Here is a 25,192-nt window from a genome sequence, read left to right as displayed (position 1 = left end):
GGCCCCACATTAACGAAACATTGTTACACACTACAAATTTTAGTTATTTATACTGGACACCTTACGGAAAAAGCACACAGAAACAACAATTATTATTCACTTTCTAGCATAGCAGACACACAAAAAGTCAAGATAGGAACAGACGTCATAATTAAAATATCTAGGCCTATAAAGACAATTGATAGAGTTGTGAATTTGAAGGTACCAGATTCGAATAATTTTAATAATATTATAAATTTACCAAAAGGAATAGGCCATTTTACAGTTGTTTGCTCAGTGACCTAGCCTGTGAATGGTTGCGAGGCTGCCGGTGACCTTGTCTTGATACAGACCACATTGCTTTCATCATGTAAATTGTGTTGTTGTAATTCTAATAATAATATTAGTCTACATAGAAAAGCACAAAGGATTGTGTCAAAACAGGGTCACCACCAGCAACCCTCCATTCTTAGGCCATGTAACTTAGCTACAACTGTAAAATGGTCTACTGAATTGAATCTTGACTGAAAATCAGAAATGACTTTCTCCAACCACTAGAATTACACCTTAAACTATTAAATAATAATTCTTTAATAGTTTGTGAAAATTCAGTGAAACTGGCAAAAAAGTCAAGATAACTGAAACGTCACAAAAGTAAGCAAAGAAAGTACAGTATTGGAATCTAAACAATCAACAGTACACTGTAGTATTACTTAGCTGGCATGGAGGCAACTTGGTGTTTACAAAACTGTAAAGCCCTGTTCGTGATATTTATGCACCACTTCCCTATACATAATTTCAGTTACCTTCTGTACAGCATTTAAAGTGTACCTAGCTGATTGTAAAGCATAAAGTGTACAAGCCACAGGACAACTTACAAGTATTGTAGGAAAGGAACACATTTTTTAAAGTCCTTGGGAACATCTGCACACAAAAAGCCACTTATGAAATGACAACCCGCTTATTCTGAAAGCTGCCCTTTTTAATAAATATTTTTTTCAAGACAAGGAAAAACAACATTCTTTCAGGGCTCCATGCCTTGAGACCTCTTTCTTCTCAAGATAAAGAGGGACTTCTGGTACCTTAAAAATGGGCTTTCAACAAACATACACTAGGGACCAGTTGTTAATCTACTTTCCAAAAGTCACGGTATCTTGCTTTAAAATTATCCAGTCCTTGTTGCTTGAAATAGAAATACTGTTCTTTTACATAGAGTCAAGCTGTATAAATGCATTAAATAAAAGTGGGCAGTTACATGTAAGTTCAGGCTGATTTCCAGAGATTCAAGGCTGTGTTCTGGCGAGCATTTGGCTCTTGACGCACATCCAAATGCTGCTATTCAAATAACCTGAGGAATTGTAGTCTTGTTCTTGTTTTAGCATTTCCACTAGATCAGAGACACCACATCACTTTTGAATCCTCTCTTACTTGAATTGGGTTTACCAAGCTCCCTGTACCTATCCTCTTAGGGGACAGTATCAGGTTGGTGATTTAGTGGTAATTTTAATGTTCAACTTCTCAATACAAATATTCTCTGCAATTAGAGGAACCACAATGGCATTTTATGCGCTCTTTCTTTCTCGGCGACAGACTACTTCCACCCACTTCAGATACAGTCATCTGGTAATCGAATGTCAACTCCTCTCCAAGCATGATACGCCGGTTTGCAAAGAAAGCAATTCTTGGAATGTTAGGATCCAGTGTATCCACCCATACTGCGTATACATCTAGGTTTGGGTTGCACTAAAGGTGGCAAAACACTACAATTTATGACTTAATGTTTAACGTTGATGAAGGAGAATGGTACTTCTGTAGGTTAATTCAGCTAAGGTTTCCATAAAGGTTAATCAAGGGACATGCACCTGGAAAATTGATCAACTGAACACATTCAGGGGTTTCAATAACTTCCGAAACAGCCGTCCATGATAGCCCATTGAAGGCGGAAGTTTGACAAGTTTATGATAGCATTTTTAGTGAAAATCAAGGCAAACTAGCCGGCGGTGTGAGGCAAGGCAGGCGGCGGTATACTGCCGGTAACCGGCTTCTATTAAAACCCCTGCACATTATAATTTTAGGCCACAACTTTGCAAAGACTGTAACTTTGCAATCTGTAAGACCCTTGCCCTGGTAGGGTTTGAACTCACTTCTTATCCCTCAGCAGAAAATTGCCTTGTTCAATTGGACTGACCAGGATGCACCTCTCCCTATTAGACTAACCCTACCTTATCTCAACTAGAACTCTTACCGAATGATTGATGAAGTGTGAAATATTGCCAAACGTCTTTGCATCCAAAGTGTACAAGCATTCCCCATCATTGAAATCCAAATCAAACAAGTAGGTCTGCCCACAACTATCATAAATCTTTCCTCGCCTTTCAGCCTCCTCTTGTGTGATTGCTTCTCCGACATATTCCGTCACTAACTGATGTTTCTCGATGGGCTCCATTGTCTTCACTCCCCAGCCACATCCACTTGGAGTGCGGAATATTGCTACCTGCCGACAGAGGTAACTTTTTAACCATCTTATTTCATACAACCCTGTCTGAGAGGGTTGTGTTGCTCTATAATCAAAGCACCAGACCTAAGCTTCCAAAGTCCCAACTGCAAGTCCCGATTGAACCGGTAGGCAGAGTTTTCACGGTTCATTTCTCATTCAACTTCTTAACTGCTGTTGTGAATAGCCAACTGGGCAGTTGAGATTCTCAAACCTACTGCCTTTATTTACACTTAAAGTGCCCACGTGACCAAAAAATCAATTCTCATTTTTCTTTGGCTTTCAAAACTAGGTTAACTAAACACTAAGTGACCAAAGTTCTAAGCCTTGATTAAAAAAAAACACCACTTTATTTTAACTGGAATTTTCCTATTTAATAGTCCCCCATTATAACTAACTTTAAGATCTTGAGAGAGCTGGATCAAGGAGAAAATTATGTCAAAGGCTCACTAGTTTAATGCATGTGTACGCCACAGAATTAATATGCACCACAGGAGTTTTGGGTTTTTAGACTTTTAAACTTAAGTTTTGCATGTATAATAAGCTGCATTCACAAGCTAAAATTTTAAGCTAGTGAGCCTTAGACGTCACTTTTCCCTGGATCCAAACCTCTGAGGTCCAATTGGTCAGTTCTGAAAGTGAGTACTGGTGGCCATGAAATCTAAAACTTACACCCAAAGTAAACGGCCTTTGGAGAAAAATCAAAGCTCACAAATTAGCCAGTCAGATGTTAAGGAAACACACTTTCTAAATCTGATTGATCACAGGGGCACTTTAAGGCAAATGAACATGCAACAGGTGTAGTCACACTACAGACTTAAGGTGGCTTACTACAGTAACAGTTTTCCCAAGAAAAAGATCAAGATTTTGAAATACATAAAATTAAAGCAACAGGATGTCTCTTCTGAAGTGTTAAACACTGCCATTGATGAAAAACATTATTTTACCTAGTAACAAATAAATGCAAATAAAGGGATAATGCTAAATATAGTGACCAAGCTCCTGGAGGGGGGGACTGGAAACTAGACATTTCAAAGGCCTTTTTCTCAAAAACTAGCGGCATGACCCCACCTTAAAATGCCAGGATTTCTTTAGTAATAATCATGTATAGGAATAAATAGTCAAATCTGTCTGACAGGTTTTTCGCAAATGGCAAAAACGTTGATTTTCGTCTATTTTATCTTTAAAAAAATGTTGATGGTTTTGTCTTCATATTGTTTAAACTAATTCACAAAATCTTAACCCTGGTCGTACGGCTAGGTTTTGAGAAAAACGACTTTTAAATGTCTAGTATCCAGTCCCCCCTCCAGGAACTTGGTCACCATATTTAGCATTTTCCCCTGACTTACACTAATTTGTTTGTTGCAGTGACTAACACTTCAGAAGAGACATCTTGTTGCTTTAATTTCACAGATTTCAAAATTTTGATCTTTTTCTTCGGAAAAATGTAGTAAGCCACCTTAAACCAGGCGTAAAACTGACTTGCCCATTGTCAAATTCATCTTGGGTTTCATTTTAGCCAGATGAAAATATTTGGAAAGATAATACTACTAAAATCTGCCCCTTAGTCATCACAATAGTTTATGTAAACTTGAGCAACTGAATTTTTGGTGTGTAGATTCAAGATTACCTATTACTTATAATTGGTTATGTATAAGGAAAAACCTTCATTAAACTGTCTCTATGTCCGGGGCTTCTGACTAGCATATAAAACCACAAAAGAAGATAATGACAAAACGTCCTAAATCTGTGCAAGCATAGTGTTTTTAAAAGCCAGTTCATTTAGCAAAGCCAAGGTCAATCCTTGTGCCCTTTTTTCAGCCTCAACTTAAAACGTCATGACTTGCTCCTTGCCAACCATCTTCAGTACTCCTCAGCTTTCATTATCATTATTTGCTGTCCTTTAAGAAGAGTTCAAGTTTAGTTTCAAGTTTAATTTTTCAGATGGAAAAGAAAATTCACAGTCATGGTTATCTGAAAAACAGGTAGAAGTAAGGAGGCTTGACAGAAAACCATAACGCTTTAGACATCAGGCACCCTCCAAAGCAAACAATGAATTTACAGTGACACTATGGTAAGATGTTAATGATGAAGTAACAAAAATTAAAATTTTCCCTGAGATTTGCTCAAGGCGAGATGATCAAACCAGGTTTTTATTGGCATAAGAGTAAGGATTAAAGTAATGATAATTTGCGCTGCTGCATGGACTATCCTGATCGGTTGAGACATTTTTTTGGCTCAGGTAAAAACGTGTTGTTGTTCCCGCTCTGCTCTGACCTATGTGAAGACGTTTTTTTCTTATAGTTTTGTTCTGATGTCCACAACTGCGTGAATAGACTCCTTGTAACATTATAAAGGCCTGGGACCTTGAACTTTTACGGTAAGTTTACAACTTGTTTTGATGTGGAACATTGTAACGATGTTGCTATTTCCATTTACTTCCGGTCAATGCATGTCATTGTTGCATGGCAACAATATCTTCTCTTGACCATGCTTCGATTGGTATTGCTTCCAGTGCTTACTCCCAATAACATTACATGGCGATAGTGAATGGGATTCTTCCTACGGAATCTTTGCTCAATTAGGTGGAGTCGGTTAGTACTAGTACCAAAGGCCATCCAAAGGTGAAGAAAGGGTCAGAAAATAAGAAGAGACAAAATCTCAACAAAGTTCAGCACCTCATACAAAGCAAACCACCTGCGAAAATCAATTGCAAGTTCTGTCACAAAAACCATCTTTGAAAAAGGAGCTTTGTGCAGCATGTCAGCGGAAGTATAAAGAGTGAGGTGGGATGAATCATTTTTCAGTGGCTTGTAGCAGTCTGAAGGTGAACAAACAGCAAAACATGAGGTCTGTGCACAGTGTAGAACCGGAGTTCAAAGATTTTCATTAAGTTGGACTGTGGTGTGACAATGCAATATCGTCCCAGCATATCTCTATCACCAGGTACATGATAACCCCCAAATGAAATAGCTTCAGCCTTGTCAAACTTCCATAGTCATATTTAATATTTCAGAGTTAAAACCCTTGGGTTGTGTCAAGTTTGAGACCCTGAAGCCACAGAATCTTTTCTCGTGGAGTATACTGTCCTCCTAGAAGGCCACATAGCACTCCTAGGTGCTGAGTCAGTTCAGCAGTTTCATCTCATCATGGTCAAAGCCGATGACATCATGTCACTTTTGTGTGCAGTACCTGCATAGCTGGATTTAATGAGTGAATCTCAAGATCTGTTCTCTACAAAAAGAAAGCTAGAGGAAAAGCTCCACATCAAAATTGATAAGTCTGTAGCACCACAACCACTCCCAGTCAGGAAAGTCCCCTTCGCAGTGAAAGCTAAAACAGGAACTAGAACGCTTAATGAAGACAGGAATCTTCCAACCTGTAGATGTACCCATAGAATGGATTTCCTCCGTGGTGAATGTTAAGAAGTGAATGTATTGACCCCAAACCTCTTAACGAGGCACTCTCAAGAAACCCTTACCATGTGTTGAGAAACCCTTATCATGTGTTCGTGATTGAGGATCTGCTGCCCCTACTTGAAAATGCTAAAGTGTTCATTATAGTAGAGGCAAAGAATGGATTTTGGAATGTCCAGCTTGACGACGAGAGCAGCTTCCTGAGCATATTTGGTACCTCTTGGGGAAGATTCTGATGGCCCAAGATGCCATTTGGGCTTTCTCTTGCCCCTGGAGAGTTTCACAGGAGACTGGAACACACCCTAGATGGCCAATCGCAGATGACATTCTCAGTGCTCAAAATTAAAGAAACTTCCAGGTTGTCCCTGTTTCAAAAGCCGGGCAACTAAACCCGTAAAATTTGCTTGCCCTGATAAATGCTTGGTTGACCACTGGGAAACCCTCTACGAGTAAATGTACGCTGTGTTGAGATGCAATCGCACGGCGTTGGAGCTTGAGCATCCCATAGTTTGCGGTGATTTTTTTTGTGGAAGTCTGGGTTTAAGTTTTGGTATTTTCAAATCTCCATCGCAAGCCACATGTGAATTTTCCTCACTGACAATTTTTTCGTAAAAGCCACAAATATTCAAAACATGGAAAAATGCTCAACTGCAGCAAATTAGTTATTGTTAACTTCACACTACTATCAGACATTGACAACAGAAAACCATCAAGTGAATCGGGTGCTGCTTAAGTAATACATTTTATATTTTGGCTAGGTTGTCCATTGTTTTTTCCTCGGGCAACCAACCTTTTCATTTTACCAAAAACTAGTCACCTGGTAACTTTCTGGTCATCTGGGATGACCGGACGACCACTTATTTCAAGCACTGCATTCTCATTCTTGGTGTTGAGAGCCGAAAGCACTGTTTGACCATGATGCAAAGCTGAGACCATTGTTTGAATGTTGCTGCACAAAAGTCATCAAGGTGAACAAAGAAAACCTTAAGTTTCATCACACAGAAGTGACGTTTTATGGGACGTGTGATATGCCGAGGTGGTGTTAAACCTGATCCAGACAAGGTGCAAGGTATCAGAGAGATGCCCAACCAAACCAGCAAGCAAGAAGTTACTGCCCCAAGCAGAGAGCTACATTTAAAAGGGAACCAGTTCCACTGGGATGAGCAGGTGCAAGGACTCACCTTCAAGCGGGTCAAGGTGATGCTCTCAGCCACTCCCCTGTTCAAGTTCTTCGAACTGCAGTGTGATGCACCTGACAAAGAGCTGGGTGCATGCCTCAAGCAAGTAGGCCAGCCAGTGGCCAAGGCATTTTGTGCTATGACTGAGACCAAGGCAAACTATGCAAAGACAGAGAAGGAGATGCTTGCAATTTTGCTTTGGAGTACAGCACCTTGAGCAGACCTGTCAAGATCCAAACTGAACATAAGCCCTTGGAGATTATACTCTGGAAAAGCCCATTCAGTGCACCTGAATGTCTGCAGCAAAAGTTTCTGAGATTGCAGAAGTTTGACCTCATGGTGTCCTAGAAAGAAAGGAACTGAAATATGCTTAGCAGACACATTGAGTAGAGTGTCGAGGGAGTGCAAGAGCACAAGGCAGGATGCAGCAGATGTCAGTATCAGAGGCAACACAAGTTGTCATCTAGCAAGCAACAGAAGCAGATGATACCCTGCGAGAGTTGAGGATAACAATCACAGAAGCTTGGCCACCCACCAAAACAGACGTATCAGCAGACACCAGAGATTACTTTCCCTTCAATGAAGAGCCACCATTGCAGAAAGGTCACCGTGCAGAATGGTCCTGTCTTCAAAGGTGAAAGACTCGTTATCCCTGTGAGTATGAAAGATGACATGTTGGCTAAAATCCATGCGAGCAACACTGGTATTCAAGGCTACCTGAGAAGAGCAAGAGAGGTGGCCTATTGGCCAGGCATTAACAAAGATGTCAAAGATTATGTTGGCAAGTTTAGTGTTTGCAACAGCCAGCCAGCAGAACAAGGAAAAGACCCAGTGATGTGTCACAAACTGTCAAATAGACCATTGGAGAAGATTGCAGTCAATTTGATCTGAATAGTACTGACTTCATGGTGACTGTTGATTACTATACAAGCTTCTTTGAAGTCGAAAGATAGACAAGCAAGATGATGGAAGAAGTTGTGAAGAACTTGAAATCCCATTCAGCTCAACATGGAATTCCTGACCAGTTAGTATCTGCCAAGTTCCAAGAGTTTGCAAACACCTATAGTTTTGAGCATGTCAAACTCCCTGAGCTATGCACAGTCAAACATAAAAGTCAAGAACACAGTGAAGATAGTGAAAGGCCTACTTGACTGGAGGAAAACTCCTACGTTGCCTGTTCAGGGATTATTTGGAAGCAGAACAAGGACCTGACTTCCAACGTCACATCAAACCTCAAACCAAAGCTACCAGAAGTTGATCACAAGTTAAAGCTACAGAAGGCTAAACAAAAGTTGTGCTACAACAAGAATGCCAAGGAGCTAGAGGAATTTTGTCTGAAGTGCAACTGCAGCCACAAAGGGCCGATTACTGGACCAAGCTATGGCACAAGGAAAAGTTGACATAAGGTCCAAGCAAGTTAGAGACAAGAAAGTCAAGAAACACCCCCTTGGAGATTCTGCATCTGATAGTGTGCAAAATGCTGTGATTACAAATCATCAAAGCTGTTTCTCATTTGAGAGGTTTTTGGCTGCATGAGTAGTGTACATGTCGAAGGTAATCAGAGCAGGAAGCTAGACACCGAAGCCAACAAAAGAGAAGCAGGTGCACCTCAAAATGACTGGTGCATGTCTTTGACACCCTGAGGTTGAAGGTTCGATTTTCAATGACTTCGACATCTGCTTCAACTTTCCTCTGAATTATGTAGCTTTAGTTTTAAATGCCACAAAATGGAGCACTGACAGAGGAAGGGGGTAAGGGAGGGGGGGGGAGCAACATTGGCTTCCAGAGATATACCAGCCTCATAGCTGAAGGAACTACTAACGTTAAATTAAGTGACCTTACCTTTCACCAATTGAAAGTAATTTCTGTTGGATAACCTCCTGGCATCAAGGAGTATGAAGTCTATGTTTCAGAAAAAAGATTGATGCGAGTCAAGTTGTCAAATTTTTACAAGAAAACTTTTAATCACTTTGAGGAAGAGATGCAAAGGAAAGAAAAGGAAAAGGCCAAAGCGGATCTGAGAAATACATTTCCAGACCAAGAACGTCAAAGTACTTCAGAATATCCCTTAACTAAAGGTATCTGCAGTTCAAGATGATGTCATCCCACTGACCCCTGTGCTTGCTCTGTCTACCATGAGACGATTTTACTTATCAACAAGGATCATCCTAAGGCTTTTGAGGTGATCATGGGTTATATTTCAAAATGCAGAACCTGAAGCTCCAGAAGGTGTTCAACCCCCTAAGTAAGAAAATATTGAGTCCAAATCTGCAAAGAATGTTAGAAATGTGGGAGAAAACAAAAGAAGACACGGCACTGATGAAAATGCTTTCATGCAAGAAGTCATAAACTTACGGCCAGTAAGAGACCAAAGAATTTCAAGGGAATGATTGGCTAATACTTTCCTCAGGCATTGTTGAACCAAGTGACATTGACAGGGTTTGAGCCAGCCCACGCCATTGGGCCAATCCTGCACTGATATCGAAATTGTCCCTTTAGAAAATGGCCAAGGGGACTTTTCCCCTTCAAAATCTGGGGAAAAAACTCAGAAGGGAGCACACGAGAAGAGATACAGTTCAGTACAAAAATTACAGGCTGAAACACAGACGGTAGGAGGAATTTTATCACACGTTTACTTTTCAGTCACGTTCTACTGAACGTGAAGGTCTTGTGCTCGACCAAGAGTGACACATCTGGGAATTAAAGTGTCACAGCGAAAACCTACCGGTACAATAGATAGCTTTTTCGCTTTAAATGGAAGCCAGGTTGAATCAGAGAAAAGAAAATATAGAAGAAAGACAGTGTACTAACGAGGAAGAAACAGATGAGGGTCAAAGGAAACCAACAAAATCAAGATCTTTCTAGAAAACTTGGTTCCGAGATCACGCATGGTTGCGCTATGAAAAGGAGGCAATGTTTCGTTACTTTTGTCGGAAATCTAAAAAAACAAACCCCTTTGCATCTGGAGTACATAGCCATTGATTCTTGGTTTAAATATGAACAAATATCCAAAAATAGTTTTTAGAAAAGTTCCATCATCAATTATGTGGAAAGATTCCTTGTACAGCAACAAAATGGTGTGCAAAGTGGGGGACTTGATTCTGTCACTTAAGAAGTGTGGCTTGAGGTAACCATTACCAACACAAAACAGGGGCTCATCTTGACACAGACACCTAGAAAGGAATCTGTTACTATACGTCAAAGAATATCAATAGGCCATTTCCGAGTTCATGTCTGCCTCCTCTTCAAGGCGAGTCTAAGTGCGAAGTTTTTCTTATGAAAATTAGTTTTCATTCATATGTAAAGTAGAACTAATTACCATCACAAAAACTTTGCACTTAAGACTCGCTTTGAAGAGGAGGCGGATATGAACTCGGAAATGGCCTATTCTTTACTTCTTCTCTCAGTTGCTTTGATTTTGTCATTTACACTCTTATATTATTAATTGTTGAATAGGCTTATCCACTTATCTTTTAACTTCCCAAAGGAACTTTTACATCTTACTCTACATTTCACTGCTCAATAAAATGGCAAGTTGGTCATGTGACAGCTGGGACACCTGAGTCCTAGGAACCCTTGTCACCATGTTTTGTTTTGTATTTTAATGTTTGCTGTTTATTAAAGTGAAATAATGTGGTGTTACATCCTTATGTCCTCTCCTCCTTTATCTTTTGTATAATTCATATTACACCGCAGGCCACAAGCTGCCCTTGCATAATCTGTAATAATAAATTTCTTCTCAAAATTGCTTCCCTGCTTGAAAATTGCTTGTTTTTCTGAAAGCACCAACATGACCCTCGAGCACAAGAATGACTCTGGACAGCGATTTAGAGGCATTTGATCTGCTTGGTAACCTGAGGAATGGGGGTCGACAGTGAAAATCACATGATGACTACTGTTCTGTAAAACTGTCTTGAAAACAGGTGCAATAGCATTGTTCGACTGTTAGTCATACATGAACATCAAGGATGCAAGGTTTGTGTTCCCTGAGAGTTAAATAACATCCACTGCAATAAATTTCTTCCAAGTCATCTTCAGTATACAAGGCATTTCTGTTTAAACAAACACAATTTCTTAATGGAAACCCAGTTCTAAACAACACTAACAATGAAACGGAATGGTTTAAATCCCAAATGAAAAAAAAAGATACTTACAAGCTTGCTGTAAACTGCAACATTGCTCTTTCTGGGAGAAAAATTACCATAGAGTACAAAATGTAGGCTCCTTCCCATGACGTGATATGTCTGTTTCTTTCATCAAGACATTTGCTTAAAAGCGTGTTGGTAAGGTACATGTACATCTCAGGATTTTAATTTTCCCTTACTTACACTTTGGGATAGCTTTCAAGGGAAACCACAGAGAAGTTCTACCTGTTCTACCTGGAGAAAATTGGCTCATACTGAGAAAAGACACTTTCCCTTGGTAAAAAGTCAAGTTTGACCACAGCCAATAATCATCTCATGGTCCCTTCTATCTGCCTCCTACTCCAATGGTTGGGTTGTTTTCTATTAACTTTTTGTTTTGTTTTCATGATATGAAATTGCAACCAATACAGTCGCCAATGCGACTAAAACTTCCACCTTGGCGACTAAAAATTATCCTTTAGTTGCCAACTTGGCAAGTTCATTTCTGAAAAAAGAAGTGAATAAATAAATTCCAAGCGATTCAGGTCACGGAACATCTGCAATTGCTTTGCTGTGAAAAAATGTGGATCTAATCAAATTCATGTCTGCTTTCCTTTAAAAAATGTAGATTCAAATTTCAACTTGACGCCATTACCAGATGAGTGGTATTACTTCTGTGTAAATCGCGGGCGCAGCATTTAACAGAAAGACCGCTGGTATTGAAAGAACAAACTTGTATCTGCCATCTTGATTGTGTTTCCCTCATGTAACCACAACATGACAGCTAGCCTCAATTTCAGCAGTTTTATTTGCTTTATTTAAATTTTGTTTGCGCATTGAGCGTGTGATAAGATTGTCTTGCAGTGAGTGTTAATGGAAAGTTTTTCATTTCTTTCCCTGCCTTTGGGGCTCCTATGCCTTCCAGTGACTTGAATTTACTAACTGGCAACTTATCTTTCTCAGTTAGTTCCCAAAAGGCAACTTCATTTTTTTTTTTTTTAATCTCGAGCCCTGGGATGAACTTTATTAAATTTAAGTGTCAACTGTGTGCAGTGCCAGGGCACTAGTTTCTGACACTGTGCAGAAATCAAAATCATCAGATCAACGTAACTCATATCAAATCGTAGGTTGCTTTTTGAGGAGAGGGGAAGACTGGAGTACCCAGAGAAAACCTCTCAGAGCAGAGTAGAGAACACTCAACCCATACAGTGACACCACGTCTGGGAAATGAACCTGCAAGGCATTGACGGGAGATGAGTCCTCTCGCCATGTTGCCATGGTACCATCCCTACTCCCCTAATATATTTCTATCACGGCTTAACATGGCAAAAAATATGAAGAAAAAAACAAACTAGGAGGAATGATTATACAGTACTTACCATAGGGTTACCTTTGACATTGGAATAGTAGTTGCTTAATTCCCTACTTACCTTTACAGTACGTCCACGCTGCAACACACGGTTCCTACACGACATGCCACAAGGACAGCGCGAGTTACACTCATATATTGGTGTCCCTGGGTTCACACAGACCCGCCCATTTCTGTCATAAGCAAAAACTCCTCCACTGTTTCGTGGGCAATCGCAACATTCCCCAGTGCAAATCCGCTCGCAACTACAGCCAACAAGATAATTGGTATCAAATAAGTGATTTAGGTCTTTATGATAAATGTTTCTGGTTATGTACGTAAAGTCTCTTGGTGGTGAGACATTATCCACTGTGTTTTCCACAGAAATGTATGCCTCGTTCTCGCTCTGTTCATTCAAGTATTGCTCCCATTCGTCAATTTCGTTGTATAGTTCCTTTTTAAATTTATATAAATTTTTGCGACTCGGTTTGTTGCATCTAGCAATTTTCCGTAGTCTCAAATGAAGTTCAAACTTCGATTCAAAGCAAGTTCTCAGCGAATGTACTGACTTCAGACAAGGAATTGCAAAATTTCTCAGAGCCTTCCCGGAAGCCGCTAAAAGAGTTTCATCCTCAGCTGAAGGGCAAGTAGGTTCTTGTTTTACTGATCCCGAAAATGAACTAAGGTACGATAAAGAACTATGATTGGACGATGTTTCAACAGAATTAGACGATTCGGGAAGAAGAGAATCCTTCGGATTCGCGACAGCAATCGGTGTGTCATCTAAAAAAACTTCTTGTATGCTTAAAGTATCATCTTCTTCGTGAACAGATGAGCACGGAGTAATTGTCGGGGTTTCCCCATTCCTTGAAACCAAAGGCGAGTCTTCGATGTAAATGACTTCGGGTAGTTTGTTATCAATCCTCTCAATTTCGTCGAAACTTCTCAGCAAGTTTGAGTTTGCGTTCGAAAAATATTCCAAAGGATTCGGCGAAAAAATACCATCATCCATTGCAGCAAACAGTCTTCCAAGATCAAGCCCTTTTACCACTCACGAAAAAATTAGAAAACATTACGATTTGTCGGTTTAAAACTATTTTCCGTCTCCATCTTTCGCGCGTCTGTGGTTTCTCCAAATGAAGTCTGGGTAATTGTCTCCAAGTATCCGAGAGAGACTGGACAGATTTAAAACACGATATTAAAGACTACATGAAGTACATGTTCCTAAGAGTAGTTTCTTTCCTTTTCAAATTAGTATTCACACAGCTCCGGAGCTCATAATCAAAAGCCGTAAGAATGAATGTACGATGTGCAACGGTAAGCAGCATTTTATTGCCTTGTTAAATTCATTTGCGAACTATATTATATAACTGCAAAATCCTCTTGACCAGCATTAAGAGAGTTTTAGAGCTAGCAGCCCTGTTTAATTCCCAAAAAAAGGTTTTCTAGTTGCTCCAACACAACCGCTGGGTTTCCTTCCTGGCTTTATGGCTATCATGAGGTACTTCCATATTTAACCAATACATGTGCTCTTATATCTGACTTATAGAGGTACTCTCATATACTTATCACCTATATGAATATTGTCATGTTTGAGCGATTTCATAATACTCGAACATCACTGGCACTGAACTTTAACCAATGTTTCTTCTGAACTTTCATCCATAATGTATGAAGTATAGGCCGATGTGTTACCTGTATCTCAGGCTGACCATAATAACATGGGCTCTCAGCAAGCAGCATGAAAAAACCAAAATGGTGGACTTGACTGTGCATTTCCAGCGATTTGCAAAGTGCAAACTTCAAAAATGTTCTGGGGGAACATGCCCCCAGACCCCCCTAGAATTGTCTAGCACCTCCAACACAAGAAACACGCACTTCTGCCTTTAGTGCAATCTCCAGCAAGCATCTCACCAGAGCTCTCAAGTCTCGTGCATTTCGATGCAATCTCACTCTCTCACACCGACACGACCATTTCTCACGCATTGGCACTTTTCTCGAAGGTAACTCTACCTTTTAAGCTTTCACAAGTGCTCATGAATTCCGAATTCCTTCCTTCACTGGCACTGAACTTTGGCCTATCTTCAATCTGTTCATGTGCGACCAAGTTTCTTGTTTCTTCAGGACTTTCACCTGTTAATATATGAATTATAGACCGATACGTTAGCTCAGGTTGACCATAATAACATGGGCTCTCTTAGCAAGCAGCATGAAAGAAACAAAATGGCGGATTCGATGGTGAATTTCCAGCGATCTGAGAAGTGCAAATTTCCAAAAAATTCCGGGGGAGCATTCCCCCAGAGCCCCCTAGAATTGTTTGGCACCTCCTGCCCAAGAAACACAGGACGCTTGCGCCTTTGGCGCAATCTCCAGCAAGCATCTCATGCTTTGGAAACTTTAAGACTTCAGAGCTTTGGGTATCAGCAATTATAATCATTTGTACTCAGTAAAAATCAGTATATCACTGTATTGGTACTTTCATACTGTATCTCTTCTAAGTACTGCTCTACATTATCACCTACATTGTACAGTATATACATGTAGGTACCCTGATGATTGTATTATTAGATTGACTTCAATTAGATTAATCTTTGCTTATTTAACATTTAGCCGGAAGATCTCATGAACATGCAGCATTGTAATTTACTCTGCCTACCAGAAAATTATCAAATGAAATATTATTTCTACCATGGATTGTCTTGGCCTCAGGTAACATGCAGTTTTACACAAGTTTGTATATTTCAATTTTTTTTCTAACTATTTAATGATCATTAAGTTTTGATTACTACATTTTCTGTGGTTTACTCGAAGCTGTCGTATGTTGCTGAGGATGAAAAGGGAAAGATTGTGGGATATGTTCTTGCCAAAATGTAAGTTACCGTTGTTTTAAAGTTGTCCGTCAAGGTGATTATCGGCTGATAATCCGAGATAGCGAGCCAATGAAAGCGCATGTTTTTGTATAATCACCTGTGTATTTATACTAAATATATAATTTATATACAATGTTAAAAAGCTCTAAAATCCTAAATATAATTGAAATCTTTACGTCTAAAATTTGTGGTTGTTGTAGAGGTCTCTTTGAAAGTCAACTCTTTAAAAATGTCCATTGAACATATTTTGCTCTTCTGGTTTTTGTAACTTGTGTTAGAAAAATTCTTGTCCTTGGAAATTAAGCTATTCCATAGTACAAGGCCTCTACGAGCAATAGAGCTTTTGCCATAAATAGAGTTGAAACGAGGCACCGTTATAGAGTCTGATGCTCGTAAAGAGTAACCTGTAGGGTGTTTCATCACAATATTATCTGATAGCACTATATTCTTGTGGGAGCTCATCATGAAAATGCTTTCTTGGCAAAAATATGAAAAAAATAACTTGGTTGATTTACTTCGTAGGGAAGAAGAGCCTGATGAGGCAGTTCATGGACACATCACGTCTTTGGTATGACAAAAAATTAACTTTAGCCCATTCGTGAACACCCTAAAGCGCCCCCTAATCAGGAAGTAAAATCATCTGGTGTCGGCCAGAGTAAAATCTAAGGTGGGAAATCGTTAACGGCTGTTTAGATAGGAAGGGTGGCCAGCAGAAAGTAACGTTGTAAAAGCAAAATGACTGTTTGGATTAGATGAAGGCATTTTGGTTATGCACATAACAGTTTTATTTTTTTTAACTGTTGTTGAGGTGTGTAAGAAAAATGAAGTGAAAAGCTATAATGTATTTTCCCTGGAAACTTGTGCTGTCACCGTCACTGCTTTCACCAACCCTGTTTCTCAAATTATTCAGCTCGAGCCTCGAAACTTGATTCTTGATTCTCGCAAACATCATGGATCAAGTTTCAAGTCGGGACTGTGAACTTAATTTCTTTTGCACAGTACTGTATGGCACTATCAGACAGTAAATTAGACAGTAAATTACTGTACAGAACAAGCAAGCACGTCCCTTTTTGAAAGCATTAATTCTTTCTGTTCTTTGTAGGCTGTGAAAAGGTCGCACAGAAGATTAGGCCTGGCGCAAAAACTTATGGAGCAGGTAGTGCAGATAGCTGTGTCATTGTTTGTACTAAAGATAATGATAATTTTCTTTGACAGTATTTGCAATGGAGACTGTATCATTGGTGAGCAAGGGATAATCCACCTTTATTGACTTGTACACTGTAGAACTACATCACACAATCAAATCAATCAACTTTGAAAAGTACAAACTTCTCACAATACAAAAAAAATATGCTTTGTTTATAGTGGAAATACACTTAGCTATCAAGCTACATACAGTACACCCACTTTTTATTTAATTTAATGATCTGAAATTAACAGAAACATGATTGAGAACCGCAACTGACAGGAGGCGACCAGTTTCCTATTTACATGTACATGTACAAAGCATGGTAGAGTTGAATCTGTGACAACCGGGAACAATTATCCAAACCAGAGGTTAGAACGGGATTTGAACCGGGGGCAACCGCATGCAAACCCAACGCCCTAAGTACTGGACCACGCTGCCTCCTAATCGAGAAGTTGGCAAGTTTACAATGTATTTTAAAAAGGAGCTGGTTCTCAATAATAATAATAATAAGAAGAAGAAGAAGAAGAAGAAGAAGAAGAAGAAGAAGAAGAATAGTATTCTTCTTTTTTGACTTACTCATGTAATATATGTTTTTAATAAATGTTCTTCAGGCATCCCGTGCCATGGTTGAGTGTTTCAATGCACAGTATGTTTCTCTCCATGTCAGAAAGAGGTAAGAGATCTTGGGAAACTTTGACGGAGTTTTGTCATCTGGTTTGTGCTGTCCTAAAAGGGCTGTTGCACTTCCAATGACACTAGTCTTTTTCAAACGAACCTGAGTGGAAATAACCATCAGAGTCAAGTTAAACTGTGTGGTCAGTTGATTGTACATACTTGTACTACGTATTATACAGTTCTCCAGCTGATTGGTCAGCAGAAATGTGACACTACCTTTGATGAGTCACAATAGCTCACTTTATGTACCATCTGGAGGATGCAGCTCCATCAACCACATGTATGTCATTCGTGGGTTCAATACCTTTTTCAGTGTTGAGCCTTAAAGAACTCCAGCACATTGACACTTCAAATGCTTTAGGATACCCCCGGTTGACAAGGGTTTTTAATACTTAATAGCTGCCGTGTTCCGAACAAAATGAGTTTGGATCAACTTATTTTGCAGCAACAGAGCAGCTCTTCACTTGTACAACAAGACCCTGGGCTTCAGGTAAGATATTGCATTATTTTGTAAAATTTAATGTAGCCCACCACATAAAGTAGCCTGATGACCTCAGTAGATCCTTCTACTTTGGGGACAAAGCCAATTTTGAGTGAATGGTGACCCCCATACGAGCAAATTATTTTTCCCTGTTTTATAGAGTAAATCGCTCCTAGAACAGCAAAATGATTAATTTTCTTAATTGCAAAATATAGTTATGACAAAAATGTTACCCTTTTGGTTGCTATTTCTGGATCAGAAAACACTTGTGCTTTCTTTAAGTCCCCTATTAATTTCTGCAGAATCTTACCTTCAAGCACTAAGAGCCAAACTGCATTTTGGCTTCCATCAATCAAATTTCCAAACATAGCCGGAAAGATTGACTCCGCCTCTGGAAAGTGAATTGGAGTTTTTGTTTAGTTCACAGCTCAAACACCATTATGATATGTTTTTAGAAATTCTTCAGTAAAAGGGTTCATACAGATTCCATCGGTGTCAAGTTTGAATGTATGAATGTACATTGGGAATTAAAGATGCCGATTGGTGGGTCATGTCACACATCAATTGATTTCATTATCTGGGGTTGGCGTCAGAAGTTTGATTGATGGAAGCCAAAACGCAGTTTTGAATTCTACAGAATTATGAGAATCACAGTAAGCAATTAGCCAGTATCAAAAATACCATAATTTATTCTTTGCTTGTCCCTCCAAAATTTTGCATAAGCATTGTTTCCAGTTTCTCTTGGGACCATTGTAAGTCCCAAGAGAAAATAAAAACAAAGCTTATGCAAAATTTTGGAGGGACAAAGAGTATTATGGTATTTTTTATACTAGCTATTGTCTCTTATACATTGTAGACCCCTGAAAATTTCAGGTGGTCTGAATTTTGCAGGTGTGTAAGAGACAATAAATAATGTCCAGATTAGTGTAAGTATCACTTCTTCAATTTCAGCTATAACCCGCACTTCAAAATGAAGTCATGTAATGTACATTTATTATAATTATAATTGTTTGCTATTTTTATTGATTCCAACATCAATCAATTTCCATCAATCATCAAGACATCACGAACATGTAGGGTTGATCTCCTCATAATTAAATTTTCTTGTTTGCTTTGCTCACATTATTAAGCATTTCCGAGATTGAACCAAAGTACTATGCTGATGGAGAAGATGCTTATGCAATGAAGAGGGATTTGACTGGTCTGAGACTAGAGGTTGGTTTTAGTTGGAAAGTTTAAGCCATTGACGAGTAAAATCATCTGACGTTAGGCCGGCTTAGGAGTCATTGACTCCTAGGGATTCCCCATTGACGAGTAAAATCATCTGGCATTAGACAGAATAAAATAGTCTGGCCGGTTTAGTCTGGTTTAGGCATCAAAGGCTTTTGAACCCCTTGTACAACTCATTAAGTTGGCTTTGACAGTGGGCAAGGTAGAACTTTTTCCTAGGCCCTCTGTAGTTAGAAAACTGAATACGAGAATCATTTTTGGAATGACGTTGCCTTAATTGCATGGAAAATACAGCTACTGAGGTGTGAGAGAACTATAATATAAATAATGTTGTGCAACAGTAAATAATGTTAGTGTGTGCATTAATTGTGTTTGCAAGTCTCTCCTGATTGTTACTGATATTTGTTGGCACATTTGACTATTTTCATCGTTTCTTACCCCAGTTAACTTAATTAATTTTATTAGGAGAAATGTACTACAGAAGATCCAGATGTTGCAAATCTAGAGGATCAAGCAAAGGCAATGGCTGTAAAGGATAATTGCAAAGATCTCTGTGAAGGAAGTTACAAGTGCTGTTCATCGTATTCACGCCGTCAGGTTAAAGAAGACACTTCAGGGAGGTGTCCTAGAACGACGCTTGGAGAAACAAAGGATAAAAAAACCTGAAGGGTCTTAGCTCAGCTTGATCTGTTCACAAATGCACGTAATAATGATTATTACAGATGTACGCACATTTCAAAGTGTCCCCTTGTTCTTTTCTCCAACATCAACATCACCCGTGTTTCAGAATACAAACGATGTTATTAACGTTACAAAGTGTCCCCTATAAATTATCTGTTTCTCAAGTAAGGATAAACTGCTCCATTTACCCTGACCTAAAAATAACACTAACCTTTACCCTTGCCTTATTGTTGGAAATAGGAAGCAAAAAAAATTGGGCGTGCATATTATGGCATTTCTGGACATAAGTGAGTTGAGCTGTGTTGTGATCCCACCACCATCTGCTTTTATCACTGGCTTGTGCACCTCGAAGACTCCTACCACCTTGTTACACACACCCTAATGGTTGAGCATTAGCTAGACTTTTAATTGGTGAATAAGAGGCCATGTTACACTTAAAACTAAAATGACTGTGTGAATAATTTAGTTCCTGGCAATAGGCCATTTCCGAGTTCATGTCTGCCTCCTCTTCAAAGCGAGTCTAAGTGCGAAGTTTTTGTGATGCTAATTAGTTCTACTTTACATATGAATGAAAAGTAATTTTCATAAGAAAAACTTCACACTTAGACTCGCTTTGAAGAGGAGGCAGACATGACCTCAGAAATGGCCTATTAAAAACTACATGTGACGCAAAGAGGTTGTCACGCAATAAATTATTGCCACCTGATAAATTTGCTTTGATACTCTGGTTTAAACTTTAATGAATCCCACGTAATAAAAAGGTAGCACAAATTTCATAAAATTAATGCAAGGTATGGGAAAAGTTTAACACTGAAAAATTTAATATGTAAAGTGTATATTATGGCCTTCTGAAATAATACATTCGGTCTAAAAGTAAAAAGACTACCCTTGTAATGGCCTGTAGATGATTCCCTGGTTATGCATACAGTCAAAAATGTTTCTTTGTGTTGTTACTGTGGTTATACGACTTCACAAAAGGTTTAACTTCCAAAGATTAGACAAAAAACCTGTGGAATGACTCGCAGAATCATCACTTGGACAAAATTCTATGGCAAAAAGTGTTTGGCCTTCAAGAACACTCGTGTGGCATCGTACAGTACTGTACCCTCATGAATGAAGGGTACCGGTAATTCACATTAAAGTTTTGCTCTTGATCTCACAAAATTAATGTGGAGTGGCTAATTATCCATTATGGGAATTTCAAACCACGAGTCCCATAGGTTAGACTCTCATTTTACTGATTAGGTCTAAACTCTTGTTTGCCCTATTAGCATTCAGCACTATTTAGTGCGAAGAACTAATTTAGAATGGTTAGTTTTAGAGTTTGGTTAGTGTGTATACCCATGAGACCATTACAGCTACACAACGCAGGCAGGGCAACCAAAAAATCTTTGGCTGGATGCTGTTGTTGAACAGGCTAATTCATCAATAAAGGCATCCTTTGTGGATTTCTCACTTGGCTAAATCAAACCAAAGTTAAGGGTGTTTTTGACTGACTCCAGTAGAACCTCGCAAGTTAGATGTGTTAACTTTATTTTGCCCCAATTAACCCATTGACAAGTAAAATCGTCTGGCGTTAGACAGAGTAAAAATACAAAGTATGACTGGTTTAGGGGTCAAAGGGTTAAAAACCTCATTTAGAGTGACTTGGTCATCAATATGCTAAAAGGCACTGAATTTTTATCTTCAGAGAGCAAGTTTCCAAAAATATCCCTTTATTTACAACATAAAACACAATTACAGATGAGTGCTGTGATCTCCAATGTAGAGTTTGGTAGTTTTATGAAAAGGTAGGTTTCACATATTAATCTTCACGTATTAATTTTTTGAAGAAGACAGTAGCAATAATTAACTTTCAGAGACTTTCAATTGAGAGGACACTTCACATCAGAGGCTTCCAGTTGATCACAATATCACCAGTATCTTCTTCTACAAGCTCTCCCCTTGCCACAGCTTCAGCCTCAACAGCATCTCGCTCAGCCACAATTCTCAAGGCTTGCTTCCTTGCCCACGTCTGAGGTCTGAAACAGGAAATCATCCATATTATCGTTCAGCAAAATAGCGATAATGATGATCATCATCTTTGCTATTGATCAGCATCATCATCACAATATGGGGCCAAAAGTGTGGCCTATTATCATCATCATCATCATTATCATCATCATCATCTTTATTTACCCTCAGATTTTAGAGTAGCTTGACGCATCTTCGAGCATTTACCTTCCCAACCATGATACACCACAGAGAACACACCACAACACCGGGAGTTCTATGCCCTACTCTTTGCAAATTAATAGTGTGTAGGTTCCTTTACGTTCCATGGGGTTATGAACATTGAAAAGTTGTGAGATGGGGCCTATGGTTTATCATCCTTATCCAAGAAGACTGGAGAGTATAAGCATTTGCAGATGTACTAAGGCAGCACTTTCTCTTCAGTTATATTAAGACCCCAAGTGTTGGTCCAGCCGGAGTCGAACTCACAACCTTGGCATGGCAGCCTGGTACTCAACCAACTGAGCAACCGGTGCACGGTTGTAACTACTCTTAGTGAAAATGCTAACAGCAGCTGTGACAGCTTAAGTACACGTAGTTACAAAAGAAGCCTAAAAATATCTGCACTTGACCCTTGAACGACTCAGCAATAATAATATTATTATTATTGCCTGTGATGCACTGCCCTACCATCAGTCCTTGTTTTGGTTCCAAACGAAGGACAAGAAGTAGAACAAAGAAAAAAATCTATGTCAAGCTCTTTAATTAACCCACTGACACCTCAAATGCTCAAGGACACCCGCAGTTGAAAAGTGGAATCGTCTGGCGTTAGACAGAGTAAAATCTGTTAGGGTAGAAGCAAAATTAATGACCTTGAAGCGTGTAACTTGCAACTCTTTTCCTTGGAACAAAGCTGAGGATTTTACATGTAGGACACCGATTTTATACCCAAATATGGACAAAATGAGATCGAAGCTGCATGCGCAGGAAAATGCGCAAGCTACGTTAGTTACATCTAAATAAGGAAATTTTTAAACTCAAAAAAACCCCAGCTATGAACCAGAGTTAACTGCATCACAGTCATGTGCTTCTAGCTAGGGTCAATGGGTTAAAAATGGGAATGAATGGAAGTAACAAGCAAAAGGCTTTACACACTAACTTGGTATCGGGTTTGTAGTAAAACAGTACAGGCATCACGACAAGAATCAAAGCCCACCATCTGTACCACGGCTCTTCCCATTCCTCCCACTGTCGCTTCTCTCCAGGCTTCAGTGGCTGTGGAAAAATGAATATGGTTTTAAAATGAGGCCCTGCCAGGGTGGGGATGGGGGAGGGGGGGTAATTTGTGTCACTAGTCTCAATTTTAAAGGGGCTAGGTCACGCTATTTTAGGTACTTTTGTTTAATTTTGTAATTTATGAGCTGTAAACGTCAAATTGGCGAAGCAAGTGTCTCATTTGCAAAATCACGGCCACATAAGAACTGAGAATGATTTTCCAGCTGTGTAAATGACATTTTGATATAGACTGATAAATTTGAAAAAAGGTGGGCCGACGTTTTTCAAATTTACCCAAATTCAATCCATTTCAATCCTCTCCAGTTTTGTCCGTCCATGTCCCTTCTTGGCGTCCCTGTGTTTCGTTAGAGTTTTTCTATAGTTTTGAACAGTTATTTTGATATTTTAGTTAATTCTATGACCATTCGATCAGTGGTGAAATTGCCTAAAATTGCGTGACCTAGCCCCTCTAAAAGGCCTTGTGTTGGTGCTTTGTCAATGTTTCACATTGCTGTCAGAAATTAACCCAGACAATTTTACTCGTCAATGGGGAACCCCCGGGAATCAATGGGTTAATCACTCGCTGAAAAACACTTTGACCCACAAGCCCGCCTGAACTGGCCATACTTTGTATTTTACTCTGTCTAACGCCGGACAATTTTATCGTCAATGGGGAATCCCCAGGAGTCAATGGGTTAAGTCTGAGCACTCATTTCAATGATTAGGTCTAAGCACTGATTTTAGTGATAAAAAGATTAGGGAAGGGTTGGTTAGCTATCGTGTAAGGGTCAACAGAAAACTGTGCGGCGGATCGACTCTGGGGTGGAACGACCTGTATTAGTACAAACCCTGTACAGTATGGGGCCAAGTTCTCGGCCACTTTTTGTTTATCATGCCACAAATGAATCTGAATAAAAAGCAATATTGTTTCCAAAGGTACAGTAGCTTTATTCCTTAACCCGTTTTGAAATACCCAACTCTTTTTTAGCCTCGCTTGACTGCACTTAATGGAAAAGCAGGTGTGCAAAAAAAAATCATTTTCTAACGTAAAACAAAGCTCTTTAAGGATAATGTGTGATCGAAATATATCAAAACACCGCCGAGAACTGGGCCAGATGGCCGAAACTGGACCCACAAACGAAGCCTCGATTTTTGTTATTACTCGGGAGAAAACAGCGTTAAGCAGTCGATAACTTTACATGTATAAACTGAATGCTCAAGCTAGTTGTGTGTGAAACTTCAAGTCCTTACGGCAATTCCAAGGTAAGAAATACAAGTTTACGTTTTTTGTGGCCGAGAACTGGGCCCCATACTGTAATTTTATCAATTAAAAAGAACTACGTAGCTTATATTCGTGTCCTCAAGAATGATCTACAATCATTCCCCCCAAAAACCAAGCTTACCTTCTCATTGAACAGAAAACCATTGGGTGGTTCCCTGTACCTCGTAAAAATACTCATTTTACGATTAAAACCCAACTTTTCATTAGCATTTCGTCTACATAAACAAGCCACTCTCTGAACTAAGCGAGCCGCCATTTTGAAGCCAACATACTTTCCCACAATACAGTGCGGTGCTAAGAACGTTGTAGCATTGATTTCGCCCTAGGGTGGGGTGGGGGAGGGAAGGGGGGCCTGTTAGGGTCAGGGTTATATACTCTTTAAAGGGTCCAAAAGAATATTTTATGAAATTTTGTCTCGACTATATTCAATAGGACTAACAGAAAAATAACATTTGGGCGCGTTGGCCAGCCAAGCCACTGTACCATTTATTTAGCTAAATATTTTGAGCAAGAGCCGATGCAACGTAGATTTGATTTTAGTGGTGTACTATATATTTTGGCTGGCCAAACGCCGATCAGATCAAGCTACTGATCCAACGTAACCGACAGATGATTGTCCACGGTTGCTTTCTTTAAAACTCTGGCATTTATTTAGCATTGGAATGGGTACAAAAACATTTATACGTCAACTCCATAAAAAGAGAAGGGCAGTGACGAAAACCCCTAAAAACTAGCAGGTGGAAAGACCGTGGAACGAGTACCCCCAACCAAGACAGTTGTGCGACCCTTGGGATTCTAGTATTCTTATTAAAAAACACTCTTTACAATGTAAAGAACCCTATCATATACAGCCTAACCCAGGGGCAGAATACCAGTTGTATTAGAAAGCCGCAGGTCATCTCAGGGTTGTGGGTAAAGGGGTGGGGGGCGGTGCGCATCCCCTGCACCCTCCCCTAGATCCGCCCCCGCTAACCTAGT

The 25,192-nt window shown here is 39.5% G+C and overlaps 3 protein-coding genes across 4 annotated transcripts in view; 1 reads left to right on the top strand and 2 right to left on the bottom strand.

Annotated features, from left to right (window-relative positions):
- Window positions 1-13,659, bottom strand: part of LOC138011337 (histone-lysine N-methyltransferase SUV39H2-like) — a 13,878-nt gene extending 219 nt beyond the window's left edge. Inside the window, exons 1-3 of one of the 2 annotated variants that reach the window (XM_068858303.1) lie at window positions 12,622-13,659; window positions 2,225-2,473; window positions 1-1,722 (exon numbers count right to left, since the gene is read on the bottom strand). The exon at window positions 1-1,722 is cut by the window's left edge and continues 219 nt beyond it. In XM_068858303.1, the coding sequence (XP_068714404.1) occupies window positions 1,498-1,722; window positions 2,225-2,473; window positions 12,622-13,551 (1,404 nt within the window). In that variant the 5' untranslated portion in view covers window positions 13,552-13,659 and the 3' untranslated portion in view covers window positions 1-1,497. The remainder of the gene's footprint in view (window positions 1,723-2,224; window positions 2,474-12,621) is intronic. The other variant, XM_068858304.1, reaches the window with a different exon arrangement.
- Window positions 13,660-13,734: 75 nt separating this feature from the next.
- Window positions 13,735-19,800, top strand: LOC138011348 (N-alpha-acetyltransferase daf-31-like). Its single transcript, XM_068858317.1, has 9 exons — window positions 13,735-13,856; window positions 15,150-15,248; window positions 15,351-15,409; window positions 15,932-15,977; window positions 16,512-16,565; window positions 17,210-17,271; window positions 17,719-17,763; window positions 18,885-18,969; window positions 19,450-19,800. The coding sequence occupies exons 1-9, from the start codon at window positions 13,836-13,838 to the stop codon at window positions 19,648-19,650; spliced, it is 672 nt and encodes a 223-aa protein (XP_068714418.1). The 5' UTR covers window positions 13,735-13,835; the 3' UTR covers window positions 19,651-19,800.
- A 1,558-nt stretch (window positions 19,801-21,358) lies between these two features.
- Window positions 21,359-24,491, bottom strand: LOC138011349 (uncharacterized). The gene is made up of 3 exons (XM_068858318.1): window positions 24,336-24,491; window positions 22,817-22,932; window positions 21,359-21,686 (listed from the first exon to the last, which is right to left on the bottom strand). The coding sequence occupies exons 1-3, from the start codon at window positions 24,468-24,470 to the stop codon at window positions 21,548-21,550; spliced, it is 390 nt and encodes a 129-aa protein (XP_068714419.1). The 5' UTR covers window positions 24,471-24,491; the 3' UTR covers window positions 21,359-21,547.
- Between the last annotated feature and the right edge of the window lie 701 nt (window positions 24,492-25,192).

Source organism: Montipora foliosa, chromosome 7 (genome assembly GCF_036669935.1).
Source record: "Montipora foliosa isolate CH-2021 chromosome 7, ASM3666993v2, whole genome shotgun sequence".
Lineage (NCBI taxonomy): Eukaryota > Metazoa > Cnidaria > Anthozoa > Scleractinia > Acroporidae > Montipora > Montipora foliosa.
The sequence above is the reverse complement of the archived record's forward strand: the minus strand, read 5'-3'. Positions and strand labels throughout refer to the sequence as shown.

Bases quoted from the DNA above. Each gene is read 5' to 3' on its own strand.
- LOC138011348 (XM_068858317.1), top strand. From the start codon at position 13,836: ATGAATGTACGATGTGCAACG. The intron at 15,978-16,511 runs GTATGACAAAAA...TGTTCTTTGTAG, and splicing joins ATGGACACATCACGTCTTTG to GCTGTGAAAAGGTCGCACAG. The intron at 17,764-18,884 runs GTAAGATATTGC...CACATTATTAAG, and splicing joins AACAAGACCCTGGGCTTCAG to CATTTCCGAGATTGAACCAA.
- LOC138011349 (XM_068858318.1), bottom strand. From the start codon at position 24,470: ATGGCGGCTCGCTTAGTTCAGAGAGTGGCTTGTTTATGTAGACGAAAT. The intron at 22,933-24,335 runs GTAAGCTTGGTT...ATTTTTCCACAG, and splicing joins GTTTTCTGTTCAATGAGAAG to CCACTGAAGCCTGGAGAGAA. The intron at 21,687-22,816 runs GTTAGTGTGTAA...TTCCTGTTTCAG, and splicing joins TACTACAAACCCGATACCAA to ACCTCAGACGTGGGCAAGGA.